Here is a 19,255-nt window from a genome sequence, read left to right as displayed (position 1 = left end):
GTATAAGATTATTATGGGAAATATCTCAATTCTAATTAACTCGCCAATGTGTACTGGAGTCAACAAATATTATGGCCTAGTACTGCTATATCAGATTTTCCAAGAAACAGTTCTGGTGAAACATGTTAAGACTGTTAAAACTCTTAAAATGGCTAAAGTTGCTTGTCGGCTTCCCACTTAAAACTCCCTGATCAAACATAGTTTTGATGTTACCTCACTAGCTATCCGGCCAGCAGACTATTTTGGGTGAAGGATGATAAAATACAAGATCAGGACTGGCTAAGAGTAGAGGAAGATGGGGCAGAGGCGCTAGGTTTCGCTTCTAATTTTTGACCCAGGCTTCCATGCTGAGGAAATTGTTTTCAAAGACTTAACAATCTCAGTTCCACAATCCCGTGCGTGCGCGAAATAGAATTTCCCTGGGAAAAAGATCTTAACACAAGAGGCCATGTGTGAAAATGAAGTCTAGGGGGACACACTGTGACCAAAGAGACTGCAGCACACCAGCCTGCAGGACTCGGTGGGGTTTGCTTGTTTGTTGAGTCCTACGTGCATTGTTGGGCGACGCGAGCGCATGCGGAGCTGAGATACTCTGAAAAGGAGACTAAGGTGAGCAGCAAAATGAGGCTGGAGTGGAACAAAGGCCGTGTTGGGATGCAGAATGAAATCGGAAGCGGTTCGGGCTTCCCTGGAAGGTGACCTGGGGAGCGGCGGGTCCCGGCCTCAGGGGGCGTATCCCCGATGAGGACACGCCCTCCCACGCCCCGCCCCTCTAGCGGCGCCGACCAATGGGAGCCCAGGATGTTAGCGGGTGGGAGGCGCGGCCGGGTTGCTACAGCCAGAGCTGGGCGGCGACGGGCGCTGCCGGGGAGCCGCGCGGAGCCGGAGGCGGTGGCGCTATGGAGGGGCTGGAAGGTGAGGAGGCGAAGGGATGGGCGGCGGCCGGAGCGGGGCAGCTCGGGGCCTGGACACCGATTCCGGGGACGCGAGGGCACGTCCGCGACGGCGGGGGCCCGTCGCCTGCAGAGGCCGGGGCGGAGGAGCGGGGCCGCCGGCGCGGGGAGCCGCGGACTCGCAGCCGGGACGCCGCCGGAGCCTCAGCCCTGCGCGGGTTCCCACCCGAGCCAGGCTGGCGTCGCTCACGCCAGCACGGCCTTTCTTACGGTTCGCTGTCTTGTCCGACTCCTGAGTTTCCTTTGGGTAATCACCGTCTCCGGCCAGCTTTTCTTTTTCTTGCAAACGGGACTCTCCCCTAATGTCCACGGCCTCCCCGCCGCAAGTCTTTGCTGGACCCCCAGGTCTGCTTCCCACCTCCAGCGAGCTCCTGACACTTTCTTGGCTAGTTTTCCTAGGTAGCCGGTTTTGTTTGTTTTATTCTACCGCATCTTCCACCAGTGAGATGCCAGAGCATCACCCCAGGAAATGCCACTGGCCAGCTTTACAGTGGGGACAATAGATTACTAGATTTAATGGTTTATTCAGAAGGGTTAGTGTAAACTAGAGCCAGCATTGGTTCCTTATCGTTGGGTTTATCCTTGTGCTGTAACCATGACTCCTGATTTTGCTTTGTTCCCAATTCTTGCACTTTTTCTTCTATTCTCTTTACCCATTTTATCCTGTGTAAAGGCAGCATTCCCTTAAAAACAAAGGAAGGGAGAAAAAAAAACCTACACACACACACACACACACACACACACACACACACACACCCAAGACTGGCAACGACAGTTTCAAGATTTTTTAATGAAATTATACTTGATCTTTCTAATGAAGACCAAGCCTTCAGAATTGGAAGATCCTGCTGTCTTGATTTGGCTTTTTTCTTCTTCTAATTTATATGAATTTAGGTGATAAAGCAAAGGCCTTGAGCCTTGTGTATTGTTGCATGATAAAGAGTAAAATATTTCAGATTATGTTTTGAAGTGAAAAGTGGTGACTGGTAACTTTTCAATGATTTAAGCCCACCAGAAGGCTAATGCATTAACACGGATATGACTTTATTTCATACTTTTGCATTAAAGTTGAATTCTCTTACTAAACATATGAAGGTGACATTTAGTCAATTATGACAATTTTCCATTTGCAGGTAGCTGCACTATGCCATGATCTGTAAAGTTCTTGTTTGCATACTTTAGAAACATCATTCATAAATAAGAAATTGTAATAATAGTACTCCTTTCAACATATTCTTGTTTAGGGGAGTGCTCTGGAAGCAACTTATATTTCATTTTAATTCTTTAAAAATATGTGGTGGTATTATAGCAAAATGGGTAGGGGTACAGGCTATAGAATTCTCAGAAGGCGTTTGCAATGCATATAAAGTGCTTTAGTTTTCATATTTATATTTATTCAACATTTATAATTAAAGCAGTAATTGTCATCAAATTTTTCACCTATGTATTCTAAGCACCCTCCTGCCCTGAGAAAGCATCAAAGAATAACAGCAAAGCCCTACCTATTTTTGTCGATCTTACATTTTTATCAATGCAGGCAGTACAATTTAAACTTTACTAAGAATGCTTTTAAAATATAATGGAGGCCTAGTGTAATATTTACTTATGTGCATGTAGAAATCCATGGATTCTAATATGCTGTGGGCATGTTTTATGGATCTGACTTATGATATATCATTTTAAATAGCATTGACTTCTTACTCTGATTTTTTTGAACAAAATATTAACTATGATGTGTCCAATTCAATTAATTGGATTTAAATATTTGAAAATTGCTCTTTTTGTCTGGCAAAACAGTTGACTTTGTCATTTCAAGTTGTTCAACCTAATAAAAGCTCTGATTTTTCTGTTGAAGGAGAGCAGTGTCATTCTTGTTTCCCTTTTTTTTTCACTCCCCAACCTCCTTTTTAAAAATTAGCTTCTATTATATCACATTTTGCAAAGATCCAAGACTTTAAATCTTAGGGAATCATTCATTAGTTCATTTATCCATGCTTCCATTTAATAAACATTGATACAGGGACAGATAACATAGTTGTTTCCTATATTGGAAACGTAGGGAAATATTTTGAAGATTGACTGATAAACATATTTCTAATATACAGTCTTTAAGTTTTCTTAATGTGTCATACATAATATTACTTGAATGCAAATCATAAACCACTTATTTTAATCTCTTGCGACTTTGATACTTCTTGATTTTTTCAAAGAGATGAGTTATCAGACTGAACACTTTTTTGAAACCAAATATAAGTTATGGCTCATTATTTGGTGTAATTGATAACTGAGCACTTTTGTATGGTTTAAACAATTAAAGTAGAGCCTTCAATGCTTTTTCAACTAAAGGTTGTGCCATATAGCTATATCTAAAGATAGTAATAGTTCTAGACTTGGGAGAGTTACAGTCTCTCAAAAGCTTTAATATCTATAAATTTAAGAGCAAATAAAAATCTAAGGAGATTTTATCCTTATATACAGTATGTTATTTTCATACTTTTTTTTAATTCTGGGGATCTAACCCAGGGATGTTCTTTCTCTGAGCTACACTTTCAGCCTGTTATTGTTGAAACAGGGTAATCTTACTAAGTTATGACACACTGGCCTGGAACCTGCTATTCTCCTGTCTCAAGCCTCCTAAGTAGTAGGATTACAGGAAAGCCCCACCAGGTACAGCTTAAAACCTTATGTTTGTTTTTGTTTGTGTGCACTTAGGATTGAACCCAGAAGCATTCTACCTGTGAGCCATACCCTTAGCCCTGTTTTATTTTTTTATTTTGAAACAGGGCCTTACAAAGTGCAGTGGTCCTGGCTAAGTTTATAATATCTTAATAAGTGTTTATAACAATTATGGCAGAGATCAGACTGCCCATTCATCTTTCAGGTTTCTAACATTATTGGGTTTTAGTATTGCCTTCTAAAACTTGATAAATGAGATAAATTGCTCTCCATTGTAGCCCTCGATCTAGTTTAAGATAGCCATCATGTCCCATTGTAGTTTGTTTTGTTTACTTAACATAAATACTAGTTTACTGTATAATTTTTTATCTTTATTAATTTATCTAGCATTCATTGCTTTTTTGAGACTTAGTTGGATGCCAGAAATTTTAGCCAGTGTATTAGAGAAGATTGTCTTTGAAACCTTACTTTGTTTTTGTTTGTTTATTTTTAGTTCTACAATTTGGGCAGTTTTAGCTAGATGTCTATTACACTGAAAGCTCCCTCAGTTCTTGTTTACTGGATGCACAAAAATTATAGGAAGCTTGTTAGAACCTTAAGAATAGTCCATTATAGATGAAACATAGCATTTGGTCCATCTCCCTGGATAATTGTGGTGGCACTGGAGATAGAGTAGATAGTCTAGAGAAGAAAGAGACTGAAAATACATACACGTGAGGAGGGTTGAAACTAAGGCAAAAGTTGGAGGAATCAAAAGGAAGGATTCTACTTGGTGAGGCCCTCTGCAACTGAGTGAGACTCTGTTTCAAAATAAAGAATAAAAAATGGGGCTGAAGGTGTAGCTCAGAGGTAGAATGTCCCAGGTTCAATGCCCAATACCAAAACAGTAAAATAAGTAAAAAGAAGGATAGATTTAGAAGGTATTTCTGAGATAGAAAAATGAGACATGACTGCTAGATGCAACATGGATAAAGAATAAAAAATAAAAGCAGTTTTCTAGTTTTGATTAGAGGTAGGAAATAGCTTTTGGAAGATGATCAAGTTTGGGGGATGAGGTAATGAATTTGGCTTTAGGAATATGTTTCTGCAGTAAGTAGGGGAATTTGGTGGAAAAGTTTCATTGTTACTTGGATATTTCTATCTACCTGAGCTTTTTAGTTCAGCATATAAGTGTCTCAAATTGGTCCAATCACTCAGGCAAACCATTTTTAATAAGGGAAGAAACTAATGTTTTAGGTTTGAGCAGGACTTGAAATTGGAATGGAAGAGTCTCTGAAGAAGTTTAAAAGAAATTATCAATAAGAGGAAAATAATATTTTTATTATTAGTGAATGCTTGCAAGAAAAAGCCTATGGCACCTGATATTTCTAGGAAATCTTAAGTTCTGACCTGTTCAAACCCTGCTTAGCTTGCAAAATATAGACAATTTAGGGTTAAAAAGAACAAAATAGAGAAACGAAGAGAGCAGGTGCTTTAATAGTCAAAGGGATTTACTAACAGCTGCAGGATGAGGATGCAAAAGATGGATTTGAGTTTGACAATTAGTAGAATAATGGTCAGTTATTTTCATTCCTTTAAGTGTTTAATGCTTTTAAAAGAAGTTTTTCCTGAGCCTATCCACTTTTTTTTTTTTTTTTTTTTGGTGGTACTGGGGTTCCTGGAAGCCCTTCTACCTCTGGGCTACACTCCCAGACCTATTTTTTTTTAATATATTTTTATTTGGAAACAGGGTCTCTTAAGCCAGCTGCGCTTGTTTCGAACCTTCGAGATCCTCCTGTCTCCTCCTCCCAAGCGCGGGGATTACAAGCGTGCACCACCACGACCGGCTGAGCCTATCCACTTCTAAGGATAGCATTTATGATGTTCTTCTTTCCTCTTATTCTAGTTTTTCTTCATTATATTTATCACCATGTGACATTTTATATTTAACTATTTTTATTTTTCACCCCTCAGAAGAGAAGCTCCCTATGATTAGAATCTTTTCTTTTTTAATCTCTGCATCTCTGTCTCCTACAAGAGTCTCTTTCTCATGTTAGGTGCTTATTAACAAATACTTGTTGAGTCAAGGAACAAATCTGTTTGGACATAATGGTTAGGCCTGGTAAAGTGTGCTTGCAGTACCGATAGGGAGTCAATGAAAGGGAGGAGCTAAGCAAAAATGTCAAGTCTTTCAAAAAATGTGCTACTCAAGACACTGATCCTAAATATCTCTTGGGGGTAGAAAGGATTCCTTGTGAAATAAGTCTGAAGAAATAATATACTATGTCAGTCGGTCTTTCTGTATCCGTATCTGTCTGTCTAGAGTCTCATTTCTCTATTTCTTCTGTTTCTCCTTTATGTGGTACTGGTGATTGAACCCAGGCATTATGCCAGCTAGACAAGGACTCTTCCACTGAACTACATGAGCTACATCCCTGTCATTTTATTTCATTTCATTTTATTTTATTTTTTGGTGGTACTGGGGGTGAAACCCAGGGGCTTTCTACCTCTGGGCTATACTCCCAGACCTATTTTATATTTTATTTGGAAACAAGGTCTCACTAAGTTGCTGAGAGCCTCAATAAGTAGCTGAGGCTGGCTACAAACCTGTGCAATTCTCCTGTCTCAGCCTCCCAAGCGCGGGGATTACAAGTGTGCGCCACAATGCCGGGCTTATTTTATTTTATTCTTTCTTTTTTTATTACTTTTTTTTTTTTTTATTTGTGGTACTGGAGATTGAACCCAGAGGGATGAGGAATACATTACAATACCCCCATGGATGCTGAAACCACAACATTTATAAACCCTTTATGTACTATATTTTCTTATGGATGCATACTTGTGATAAAGTTTAATTTATAAATTAGAGCAGGAGATTGACAACAATAACTAACAATATATTAGAGTAATTACAACTAGTTTATTAATATAGTCTCATGAAAGAGTGAAGACAAATATTAATTTCTTGGACAAATATTAGTGCTTTTTGGCCTGATGTAGTTACATGAAACGATGGAACCGTGGATGTGGGGAGGATTTCTGAATTAAGGAAATACAAGTCACTCTGAGATCGAGAGGACAGAGGTGGAACTCTGCAGAGAGGGAACTTGAGTATTTCAGAGTCCAAAGTGGACTCTATAATTTGTTTTGTCTAGTGTTGTTTTTGAACTAGAAAGCAAGTAACTAAGGTAGAGTGGAGGGCAAAGGTTGTGTCTTGAGTAAGTTAAGTTTGAATGTTGAAGTCCCCTAAGATTAACTGAAAAATGAAAACTTCCTGAGATTTTGGAAATTGTTGGTTTGAAAGCTGGTAGATTTTGTAGAATCTTTGGTGATAGGTGCTTTAAATAGAGGTTGGTTGAGTCTGAAAGGTTGGATTCAGTTGAGCTGTGATAGAATGATAGCATGTGATAGCAGGGAATAAATAGACTTGCTACATTGGAGGCCAGAACTGTTCTTATTTTCCAAGATTCTTTTTTTCTTTCCTCCTCGTTGTTGTTGTTGTTGTTGTTGTTGTTGTTGTTGTTGTTGTTCTCCTCCTCCTCCTCCTCCTCCTCCTCTTCCTCCTCCTCCTCCTTTCTCCTTTCTCCTTTTCTTCTTTTCTCCTTCCTCCTTTCTCCTTTCTCCTTTTCTCCTTTTCTCCTTTTCTCCTTTTCTCCTTTCTCCTTTCTCCTTTCTTCTTTTTTTTTTCCTGGCACTGGGAATGGAACCCAGGGGCATTCTACCTCCGACCTACACTTCCAGCCCTATTTTTTATTCTTTTTGAAACAGGGTCTCACTGAGTTGCAAAAGGCCTCACTAAGTATCTGAGGCTGTCCTTGTACTGTGATCCTCCTGTCTCAGCCTCCTAAATGCTGGGATTACAAGTGTGCACCACCATGCCTGGCTTCCAAGAGTCTTTTCTTTTGAAAATGATCTCTCCTATTTCTTAAGTGTATATATTTTAGTGCTAAAACTATATTAGTTAATAGCATATTCTTTTACATCATCTACATGTATAATAGTATATAAAAATATAATTTCAAGTCTTGTGCAAATTTTGAAGCCACTAAATATTAACTACTGATAATAGAATCAACAGTGTATATTGGATAAATTTTCTGAGGAGAGATTAATTAACTTAATAAGTACTTTATTGACTTGATTAACTCGGTTCTATCCATCAGTTTGAGTGCTTTTTGGCATCTGTCTGCTACAATATTCACCTCTCTAAACATCGTATCTCGACTCTATTTACATATGCTTCAAACTGTGTTACTTTTTGCCACTTGAGAGCAGTTAGTGGAGTTTACTTTCATGCCTTGGAAAGTAGTACTTTTTAAAAAATTCTGTTAGGTTGGGAAACTTTTTAATATGTAACATCTTAGTCTTCACAAATTTTAAGATATATCAAGCAGATATTATCCTCACTAAACACATACTAAACTGAATTTATCCATGTGATTAGTTTTATGTTTCCTTCTAGTATATGCAGTGTGCAGATGCCATGTTCTGTCCTATAAGTCCTTTCAGATTCTGAGATTCTCAGTGTCTTATGTAGACACGTGGGAATGATTTTATCAACATGACATAAACTGCCTGATGCATTAATTGAATCATTTGCATTAGTTTTGTCATTCATACATGAGGAACTTTTTTTTGGTCCTAGTGATGAAACCCAGGAGCCTTCTATTTCTGGGCTACACTCCCAGACTTATTATTATTATTATTATTATTATTATTATTATTATAACAGGGTCTTATTAAGTAGCTGAGGCTGGCTTTGAACCTGCACGATCTTCCTGTCTCAGCCTCCCAAGTACTGGGATTACAAGCATGTGCCACCATGCCCGACTGGAATTTTTTTTTTTAATATAACATCAATAAGAAAGGTTTCTGTCATCTGTGTACATTTCTTGCTAATGTGATTGTAAAGTTCATAGCATTAAATTGTAGTATGTTACAAGTAGAAGGGGGGCACATAATGTCATTTAACATAACTTTCTTATTTTATACAAGAGGAAATTTGAACCTTAGTTTAAATAGCTTGATCAGGACTCATGGTTCTGTGACAGAGCTGTGATTTGAAGTTAGGTAACACTAGACTTGAAATTTCAGTGCCTTTTCTACTACACTGTCATGTTGTTTAATGAATAAAAGTGGCAATGTGGCTTCTAACTCTAAGGCCTAAGCTATTAATCATAATCTATGAGTATAGATTTATTTTCAATAGGTATTGGCATTAACATAAATGTGAATGCCATATTTTATGAATTATAGGGTTATGCTCTATTACTTGCCAATACAAGAGGACAATAGAAATTTATATTTATCTTTGTTTTGAATTAAATAATGACTTTTCACAAAGATTTTTTGTATTTTGATATAGCTCAAATATATTCTTTTTTATGCCTTTTAGTGACCATGATTTTCTTTTCCTTTAAAGACATTTTAAACATGTTAGATAACTTGTGGGAATTATTTTCAAGAATTGAGTTTTTTTGTAATATTCTGTCTGACTCCTGGTAAATGTTTAAGTTTTTGTGTTAAAAAAATATATGATTTGGTTTCAAGATATACTGAACAAATAAATAGATTTATTTAACACAAAGTATGTTAGATTTATGAGAGCAGTGATTGTTATCCCACTTTTGTGCTACTATTACATGGTAGAGGTACTTGAATAGGCACTCATATTATATTCAGTGTTTGAATTGATTTTTCTTAGTAGTTAATTCCTTCGTTTGTTCCTTTCTTCCCTCCCTCCTCCCCTCCCTCTTTCCTTTTCTTCCTTCCTTGTTGCTGTGGTTGAACCTAGAGCCTCATGCATGCTAACCATGTTCTCTATTACTGAGCTATACTTCCAGCCTCAATAGTTAATGTTTATAAGATTTTGCTTTGTCATCTACTTAACAAGTAGATAGTAAAATATTACTTTTAAGCAAGTGAGATATATGTTACTTTTTAACACTGTCTATTGATAAAGTTTAAATCATTTCTTAGTATATAAAGGATTACATAAAAACAAATAAGTTTAATAGATTATTCGATATGCAGTACACTTTGGACATCATTTAAAGACATTCTTATTTCTGTGAACCTAATGGATTCCCTTTAGCAATTACTTCAGCTTTTCGGATTGTTGATGAAGTAAAGGGATCCAGATAAATGAGATCATTCTCCTTAAATAACCTAGTTCCTGGCATTAGAGAAGGACAAATCAGGAAAATCTTGGCTTTGCTTTTGTGTCCACTGCTTAACTGCCTCTCTGCAGACGTTGCTTCCATCTGAGATGACAAATGGCCACTTTTTAAAAAAAAAACAGTAAAATAGGAAAATAGAGTAGTGTAGTACTAGGAGAATGAGAAAACAAAAAGTATTTCTAAGTGTATTTTCACGAATGTCTATTTTGGTTTACTTGATTAGTTTTTGTGAACTCACTAAGTGCTATAGAACATATTATATGGAGTCAAAATTGTACATTTTTTTCATGTTACTTTGAAAAGAAAATGCTTTCCTGTCTCTTATTAAATAACTTTAACAATCAATAAAATAAACAAAAATAAAAACCTTACAGATTTATCACTTTTAGAAAATTACAGATATGAAAAAAATTAGGTTTGATACTTGGATAGAAAATAAAACAACAGATTGAGTTATATAGAGGTCCAAAGAATGTCGGCTTTAAAAATAATATTTTAATAAAGATTTTTGTATTTAGGTATATGATGTATATATTAATTTTAATTGAATGAAAACTATAGCTGACTCCATCATTTAATGAATTAAGTCCATGAGATCAAAATACCTTTTATTCAGTGAATCATAATGCAAATATTATTATAAGTGTTATTCTATCTTTTTTTGAAAGGAATAATAATTCATATAACATGCAGTTTGCCTAATAACTAGGTGAACTTATCTTTAGGAGCTTATACTTTCTATTGTCTGGTGGTAAACAGAACAAGATTGTTTTTATTCTAGACTTCCTAGGTCACTTCAGGAAGTCACATAACCAGTCACCAATGAAGAATTTTTCATGCCTTGGAGATTTACTCACATAAATTTGATTTCTTCAGTTTAGTAATTTATAATAGATAGCTTATATAATGAAAGATGACAAATTGATTTGGCTAACTACAAGAAAACTAGATATTTCCAATAATATTTGTTTTGTTATTCTGAAGTCATTCTCATTTACCATGGCTTTTTTTTTTTTTTTTTTTTTTGCAGTACTGGGAGTGGAACCCAGGGTCACTCTACCTCCAAGCTACACCCTCAGCCCTATTTTTTATTCTTTATTTTGAAACAGGGTCTCACTGAGTTGCAGAGGGCCTCACTAAGTAGCTGAGACTGTCCGTGAACCGTGATCCTCCGGTCTCAGCCTCCCGGATGCTGGGATGACAAGCGTGCGCCACCACGCTCGGCTGTACCATGGTCTTTTTGACCACTGATCATTGTAAACCTTATGCTACTGTAATTTATAATTTTACTTATTTCAAAATGAAACAAGGAATTTTGTACAAGAAGTGATAACTTACCTATGAAAGTAAGAGAAAACAATAACATTTGAAGTTTCATAATTTTAGCTATAGATGTTATTTATTCTTTTGTGTTTTAGAAAATGGAACTGTTGTCCAAGTTGGAGAGCTTTTGCCTTGCAAGATTTGTGGAAGAACATTCTTTCCAGTAGCATTAGTAAGTAGGCTGATGTGGTACCTTCTTCCTTTGGGATTTGATAGATCTGTTATCATTTAGTGCTCCAGGACAGCTTTCATGCGAATAAGTTCTGTGGCATACGAGATACTGGGTAGTTCTTCTGGAGGAGTCCCAGTTCCATCTGTGTCATTTATCTAGAGTGCTCTCTTCCCTTCAGAGTTTGATTTGTCTGCTAAACTCCTCTAGTAATGTGTTAGTATTACCACAAACACACAAAACCAGAACCAACCACATCTTAATGGAAATAATTTATTTACAGCTACAAAGTGATATACTGGCTGGTATTTGCTTTAAAGTATTTCAAGAAAAAGAATAGATGAAACAAAATGGGAATTCACTATTCAATCTCTCATATCTCCTATGTGTTTGAAATATTTCATAGAAAAAGGTTTTTCTTTTTACAAAGCAAGCTTACCCAGGAAACATTATTGATTCTTTAGCTACTTTTAGCAAGCTGGTAAGTACAACTAGAAGTTCTTTTAATCTTAATAAAAACTAGCCAGCTAAGTAAGGAATAATGAAAATTATGCCTTTTTTACCTTAAATATTTTAACTTCAGAATAAATATGTATTTATTAATACTTTGATAACATTTTTAAAATAAGGGTCTGCTGATTAGGGTTCTGGTACAATCAATTATGCAACTTACTATTTCCAGTTTGTTGGTTTAAAGCAAGGTGAAGAATTAATGATCTAAAATATTTTTGCTGCACATATGTTCTAAATTATAGCTTTTTTTATTGGTGCATGGTAGTCATACATCTTAATGGGATACAAGATGGTAGAGGCATACCTTTACACTCATTTAGCCCTTCCCCAATTCCCACCCTCATTCCTTCCCCCTTCCCTACTTCTCATATTTGGCTTTGTGATTGATGTTTGTTCATGTACATTATGTACATTAGGGAATTTCCCTCTTCTCCCCTCCCATACCTCTCTGTTGGTTCACCTTATTTGCTCATCTATAGTTTCTCCTTTTGCATCTAGAGTTCTTCCTATGACCCATGATTTCCCTAGCTTCTGCATATTTGGGAGAGCATCTAATCTCTTTTTGTGACTTCTCACTTAGCATAATGTTCTCCACATTTTCCCTACATATTTAGGGATCTTTTCCCCTATCAATTCACTGTTTTTCAAAACATTCAGTTGAAATCTCATAGGCAAACATGCCTTTTTCTTCTCACTTTTATTTAGTTAAATGATATTATAAAAGCTACAATTTGATCAAGTTTGAAAATAAGCACCAAATACACTTGACATATGCAAAAAAATTTGTGAACAGATATACATGGATGTGCTAGACAGTCACCTGATAGCCTCATTTTAATTATTTAAGAGGTTTTAGTCAAATAGCTATAATTATGCTGCTTGTTTGTTGAAACTGAAAGCAAGTATATAAGGTAGTTGATTACTAATTGTGAACTAAAAGCATGAGATTTCATGACTCCACCCAAATAAATCAGGTGAGATGTCTTTTTTTCACAGATGCAGTTTAATAGTTCCAGCTTCTTCAACATTTATGAGAACACAAAAGAAAAAGTGTACATAAGTCAGTATGCTTTGTACGGTGGCAAAATTTTTTTTAAATCTAATTGGTTAACTAAAAGCTAGTTAAGAGGACGTTTTGTCCATAAAATGAATTAAATGAATGAAAGAGGCAACTATTTATTTTAATCTTATGGGTGTGGAGCATTAAATAACTAAAAAATAATGAAAATAAAAATAACTCTAGCTGTAGAAAAGTAGAAAATGAATTCTAGAAGGGAGAAAAAGAGTAAGACAATACTTTCCCTATTGTTTTGTGTTAAGATTATATTAGCCTACTACTAATTATGTTTCTTTTAGTAATCTAAATTATTCCATTATGTTAACTTCTTGTAATACTAAAACTAATGCAATTCTTCATATTTACATTCTTCTTCTAGAATATATGTTTAAGTGTAAAGACTTGTTTTTCACTCAAGTAGCTTTGTATTGGTTGTGTTATTTTTCTTACTCTTAGCAAGTATGAAAAGTGAGAGAAGGCTATCAAATAACTCTTAGTAAAATTTTATGAGTATTTCTCTATAATTTTTATGAGAAAAGTAACATGTAACATGCATTGTATACATTTAAAAATTATAATTAAGGTACAGCTTATTTACTATTTATTTTATCTTCACTTTTTAAAATGGGCTTAGATTTTTAAATTGGTAGCAACTTAAGTAAAGTTTTACAATCTTCCCTCCTATAGAAAAGCAGATAAAATGTTGCCTTTCTCCATCTTCACAGAAAAAACATGGACCCATTTGCCAGAAAACTGCCACTAAAAAAAGGAAGACTTTTGACTCAAGCAGACAAAGAGCTGAAGGAACTGATATTCCAACAGTAAAACCTCTTAAACCAAGGGTAACTATATCACCTTGTGCATAGTATAAATCCTGCTTTATGTATATTGAAAAAATTATATGTACATGCTTTGCTGAGGTTAAATAATACACTTTCTGTGTTCAGTTTAAAAATTACCAGAAACTTACAGATTTTATTTTAATTAAAAATTTAATTGCAAAGGGAATATCAAAGTACCATCTCAAACTTTAATTACAATGAGAATTTTGTACCATTGCAGAGCCAATTGCTTAACTATAGATTGGAAATAATTTTTAAAAAGTCTTCATATACTCATTTTAAGTCATTTTTAATAGTTCAGATACAACAAGTTTTGAACCATTTAACTATCTTTTACAGTAGTATAATCTTTTAAATCTATGTACAGAAACTAAAGCTATTATTTACAGCTATGTTAGCATAATAATTACTGATTATCTTGATCCAGTATTTGTGATTTGTATTATGCTTTGTTTTGTGTGATACTGGAGATGAAACCCAGGGACATTCTACCTCCAAGCTACACCCCCAGCCCTATTTTTTATTCTTTATTTTGAAACAGGGTCTCACTGAGTTGCAAAGGAGGACCTCACTAAGTAGCTGAGGCTGTCTGTGAACCGCGATCCTTCTGTTTCAGCCTCCCAAATGCTGGGATTACAAGTGTGTGCCACCATGCCTGGCTTGTATTATGCTTTGTAGGGATATGTTTTGCCCGTCTAGTTGTCCACATACAGTCTTATGTTATTTTCTTTCCCAGAACCAAAGCAAAAATCCTCCTGTGGTAATCTCTTAATATCTGTCATATGTTAAATTGCTAAGACTAAATCAAATACTTTGTCAGATAAAATTTTAAAAAGTCATTTCAGTGAAATTGTTGAAGCTAAATGCTTAATAGTTTTTTTTTAAACAAAATCTTGCTTTTAATGCAAATAACTTCTTTAAGGTAAGGTATACATTTCCCTAAGGGGGAATTAATCTTACTAAACAATTATTCTATAATAGGAAAATCAAATGTTCATCAAAATGTTTGTTTTGCAGTCTGTGGATGTTTATGGGAAGGATGATGAAGTTTGAATAAGGTACACAAATTAATATTGGAAGATTTTCCTAGTAGCCTGTCAGGTGTATTAGCTCTTTGGATTGCTTTCTTTGGAGGCGGTATAACCTCATGGGTATGAAGTCTAGCTAAAGAGTCAGACTGTTTGGATTCAGCCCTGACTATGCAGCATTTCATGCTATTTTGGGCGGGTTACTTAATCTGTGGATGCAAATTACTGAATGAGAATCTGCTTTTATCAAAATCTTTGGATGAGTCATATACATATTAAAATTTGAGAAGCAATATTTAGAAAATTGAAACATTGTAGTGTAATTCTGGATGTATTTACCTATATTAAGGAAATCGAATAAAATCACAAGCTAATTAGGGGCACAGCAACTGTACAGACTCCATTTTAGGAAAAACCAAGGACAGGCATAATCCAAAAACTTAGGAAATGTATGTCAAAGCAATTGACATCAGGCTGAGCTACCCATAGAGAAAGTGCAAGAAATTTCTGGAGGTCCTGTGGCCTGGATTCTGGGAATTTGTTAGGTTAGAGGTGAAGAATCCCTTTATCTTAAAGATGATTCCTCAAAGGTGAGAGGTTTTGTTGGAAAGAATACAACCACTTGTTAACTACAGCCAAGGCAGGAACTGAGATAAAGTGCAAGAACTTTGGATAGCCAGGACCTGGAATGAGTAGGACTGAAGTTGGACAGAAGCCAGGAGGGAGGAAACTGGGAAAAGAGGAGTGGAAAATTGAGAAGGCCCAGTGATAGGGTTCTCAGAAACCACTCTGCAGAGGAGAGGCCTCACCTAAATAAAGGCCTGTGTCTTTTTTTAGGGGTTGCAGGAACTGAGGGAAGAAATGCTGGCAGCTGTAGCCCTCTTATACTTGTATTATTTTAGAAAAGTAAAAGAGGAGGTGCCCTGTATTGTTTTAGAAAAGTAAAAGAGGAGGTGCATGTAGTCAAAGAGGCAGTAAGTAGTCTGTACCTGCTCCACAAAGATTATAGTTGCTGATTGTGTAGCCCAGAAAGCTGCCCTGGGTCTCTTCCCCCAAATCTCTTGCAAGTAACTGTACCAGGAAAACCTGACTCATTCAAAGATGACTAAGAAGAAAACCTTTAGCTTACATGAGTACAGAGGTACAATACTATGAGGGAACAAAATAGAAAAGAGCAGCAAGCCGGGCGTGGTGGCGCACACTTGTAATCCCCGCGCTTGGGAGGCTGAGACAGGAGGATCGCACAGGTTCAAAGCCAGCCTCAGCTACTTAGTGAGGCTCTCAGCAACTTTAGTGAGACCCTGTTTCCAAATAAAATATAAAAAAGGTCTGGGAGTATAGCCTCTGGGTTCCACCCCCAGTACCACCAAAAAAAAAAAAAAAAAGAAAGAAAAGAAAAAGAACAGAGCAGCAAAACTTACCAGTAGATGAGTAGTTCTCATGAATGTTGTGAGCAGACATAGCTATAAAATAAGAAACTTAATTTATGAGTTTTGCATCTGTAACCATGACAGAGGTGGGTCTGTACTTTTTCCTTTTATCAAAGTTTTGCTGTTCTCATAAAACTAGTTAGAAAGTTGCTTCCTTGAATTTTATTCTGTGAGTTTGTGGAAGGTTGCTGTAATTTGTTAACTGCAAGAATTCAACAGTAAAGGCTCTTTACTATATCAGGTGGTTGCTTTGTGAGAATTTTTTTTTTTACTAGTACATTGCAGTCATACATCTTAATTAGGTACAAGATGGTAGAGCTATACATGCACACATCACTTACTTAACCCTTCCCAAATTCCTACCCCATTTTCCTCCCCCCTCCCTCCTTCTCATGTTTGGCTTAGTGATTGACATTGATATATTTATAAATGTGTACATCATGTACATTAGGTAATCCCCCCTCCCATCTCTCTCAGTTAGGTCGACTTATTTGCCCACCTATGGTTTTTCCTTCTTCATATAGACCTGTGACCTATTTTCTCCCTAGTTTCCACATATTAAGGAGAGCATCCATTTTTTTACTTTTTGTGACTCACTTAGCATGATGTTCTCCAGTTCCATCCATTTTTCTGCATATGACATAATTTTGTTCTCTATGGCTGATTAAAATTTCATTGTGTACATATCACATAATTTTGTAATCCATTCATCTGTTGATAGCCATCTTGTCTGGTTCCGTAGTTTGGCAATTCTGAATTGTGCAGCTATGAACATAGGTACACATGCTTAGTAGTTTGATTTCTCTTCTTTTGGGTAGATACTCAGAAGTGGTATTGCTGGATCATATGATAGATTCATTCCCATTCTTCTGAGGATCCTCCATACTGTTTTCCAAAGTGGTTGCACTAATTCACAGTCCCACCAACAATGTATTAGAGTTCCCACTTCTCCACATCCTTGCCAGCATTTGTTATTGTTTGTATTTTTAATGATTTGCCATTCTTGTTGGAGTTAGGTGAAGTTTCAGAGTAGTATCTTTTCCCCTGTGGTACTAGGGATGGAACACAGGAGCATTCTACCTCCTAACTACACCCCCAGCCCTATTTTTTATTCTTTTATTTTTATTCTTATGTGGATCATATTGAAAATGGTATACATTCACACAGTGCTTGGTGCCCTCCCCCCACCTCCACTTTCCCTTTTCTTCCCTCCCAGCAATGGAGGGGAAACCTCAGCAAAGCTAGAAAGGAAGGGTAGGAGAGAAAGAAGGCTGAGGTTGATTAACTGGAGGAGCTACATTCGAATATATGTATAACTGTGAATGAAGCATGGTCAACCTGGACACTTACTCTTTATTTTAAAACAGGGACTCCCTGAGTTGCAAAGGGCCTCACTAAGTAGCTGAAGTAGCTGAGGCTGTCTGCTAACTGTGATCCTCCTGTCTCAGCTTCCCAAATGCTGGGATTATAAGAGTGTGCCACCACACCTGGCTTTCAGGGTAGTTTTGATTTTTATCTCTCTGATTGCTAATGATGCGGAATATTTTATTTTATTATTTATTTATTTATTTTGTCATACTGGGGTTCCTGGAAGCCCTTCTACTTCCGGGCTACACTCCCAGAACTATTTTATACTTTTTTATTTTTGGAAACAGACTCTCTTAAGCCAGCGCGGCTGGCTTTGAACCTGCACGATCCTCCTGTCTCCTCCTCCCAAGTGTGGGGATTACAAGCGTGCGTCACCATGCCGGCTGGATGTTTTTTAATATACAATTATTGACCATTTGAATTTCTTCTTTTGTGAAGTGTCTATTTAGTTCACTCGTCCATTTTTTTACTGGGTTGTTTTTTTTTTAGCAGTGAGTTTCTTGAGTTTTTAATGCTAAGAAATAACTTTAAAAATAAGTAAAAGACTGTTATTTTCTATTTCTTTGTGTATTTGTGTTATATTTTAAGGATATTGACCATTTCATCCTAATTATTAAATCTATTGTCAGAAAATCTCTTTATAATATATTCTGTTTTTTAAGTAAGAACTATATCATGTACTATCTCATTGTTTGGTAAATTTAATTTTATCTTTTTTCTTCATTAGTATTGCATTATTAGTTTTTTTAAGAAACTTTTTTTTTTTTTTTTGCAGTACTGGTTATGAAATTCAGGGGCATTGTACCTCTAAACTACATCCCAGCCTTATTTTTTATTCTTTGTTTTGAAATAGGGTCTCACCAAGTAGCTGAGGCTGGCTGAGAACCTGTGATCCTCCTGTCTGGGATTACAAGTGTGGGCTACCATGCCAGGCTACAAACCATTATTGTTTTCGAATTAACCATTATTGATGATTGAGCACTTGGTTTAAAAAGTAAAGACATAATAAGAATATCAAGGCATTTCAATAATGAGACAAATTATATCTCTTTTTAATTACATGAGCCAGCATCATGTTTATTGGAAAGATAGTAGAAATAGTTCAGAAATAGGAGTAAAGTTAAACTGCAACCAATATGTTAAGTGTCAGCTGGTAAAATTAGATTAAAAAAAAGAAATGCATAAGGATTAGAAATTGAGTATGATTAATATACCTGGAAAATGCAAGAGTCAACTGAGAAATTACAGACAATATGACAGTGAAGTAATGAAAAGCATGCTATTTTATAAAAATTACTAGGTTTGATATATGCAAAAAATAATCCCTTAAAAGAGAAATGAAGCTGGGCATGGGGGCGCACGCTTGTAATCCCAGTATTTGTGAGGCTGAGACAGGAGGATCACGCAGGTTTGAAGCCAGCCTCAGCTACTTAGAGAGGCTCTCAGCAACTTAGTGAGACCCTGTTTCCAAATAAAATATAAAATAGATTTAGGAGTATAGCATGAAGGTAGAAGGCCCCTGGGTTTCATTCCCTAGTTACTCTCCCCCACATACAAAGAGAAATGAAGAAAAGACCCTATATAAAATAAAAACATAAAATATAAGATATTTAGGAATAATTTTTTTTAAATAAAGGATCAAGGTTTCCACAAGAAATACTTTAAAAACTTCTGAAAGATACAAATGAATGCTTTTTAATGGAACTATATCCCATGTTCACATATATCTAGTTGCAGT

General features: G+C 36.1%; 1 protein-coding gene across 1 annotated transcript in view; it reads left to right on the top strand.

Annotated features, from left to right (window-relative positions):
* Positions 1-801: 801 nt before the first annotated feature.
* Positions 802-19,255, top strand: part of ZC2HC1A (zinc finger C2HC-type containing 1A) — a gene marked incomplete at both ends in the record, with an annotated part of 46,589 nt that continues 28,135 nt past the window's right edge. Inside the window, 4 exon segments of the mRNA XM_080693643.1 lie at positions 802-862; positions 865-915; positions 11,206-11,282; positions 13,575-13,691. Of these exon segments, the coding sequence (XP_080549769.1) occupies positions 802-862; positions 865-915; positions 11,206-11,282; positions 13,575-13,691 (306 nt within the window).

The sequence above is a fragment of the Muscardinus avellanarius genome (genome assembly GCF_963383645.1).
Source record: "Muscardinus avellanarius genome assembly, chromosome: 4".
In the NCBI taxonomy this organism is placed as follows: domain Eukaryota; kingdom Metazoa; phylum Chordata; class Mammalia; order Rodentia; family Gliridae; genus Muscardinus; species Muscardinus avellanarius.
Note: the sequence above shows the minus strand (reverse complement) of the source record. Positions and strands in the feature narration are given on the sequence as shown.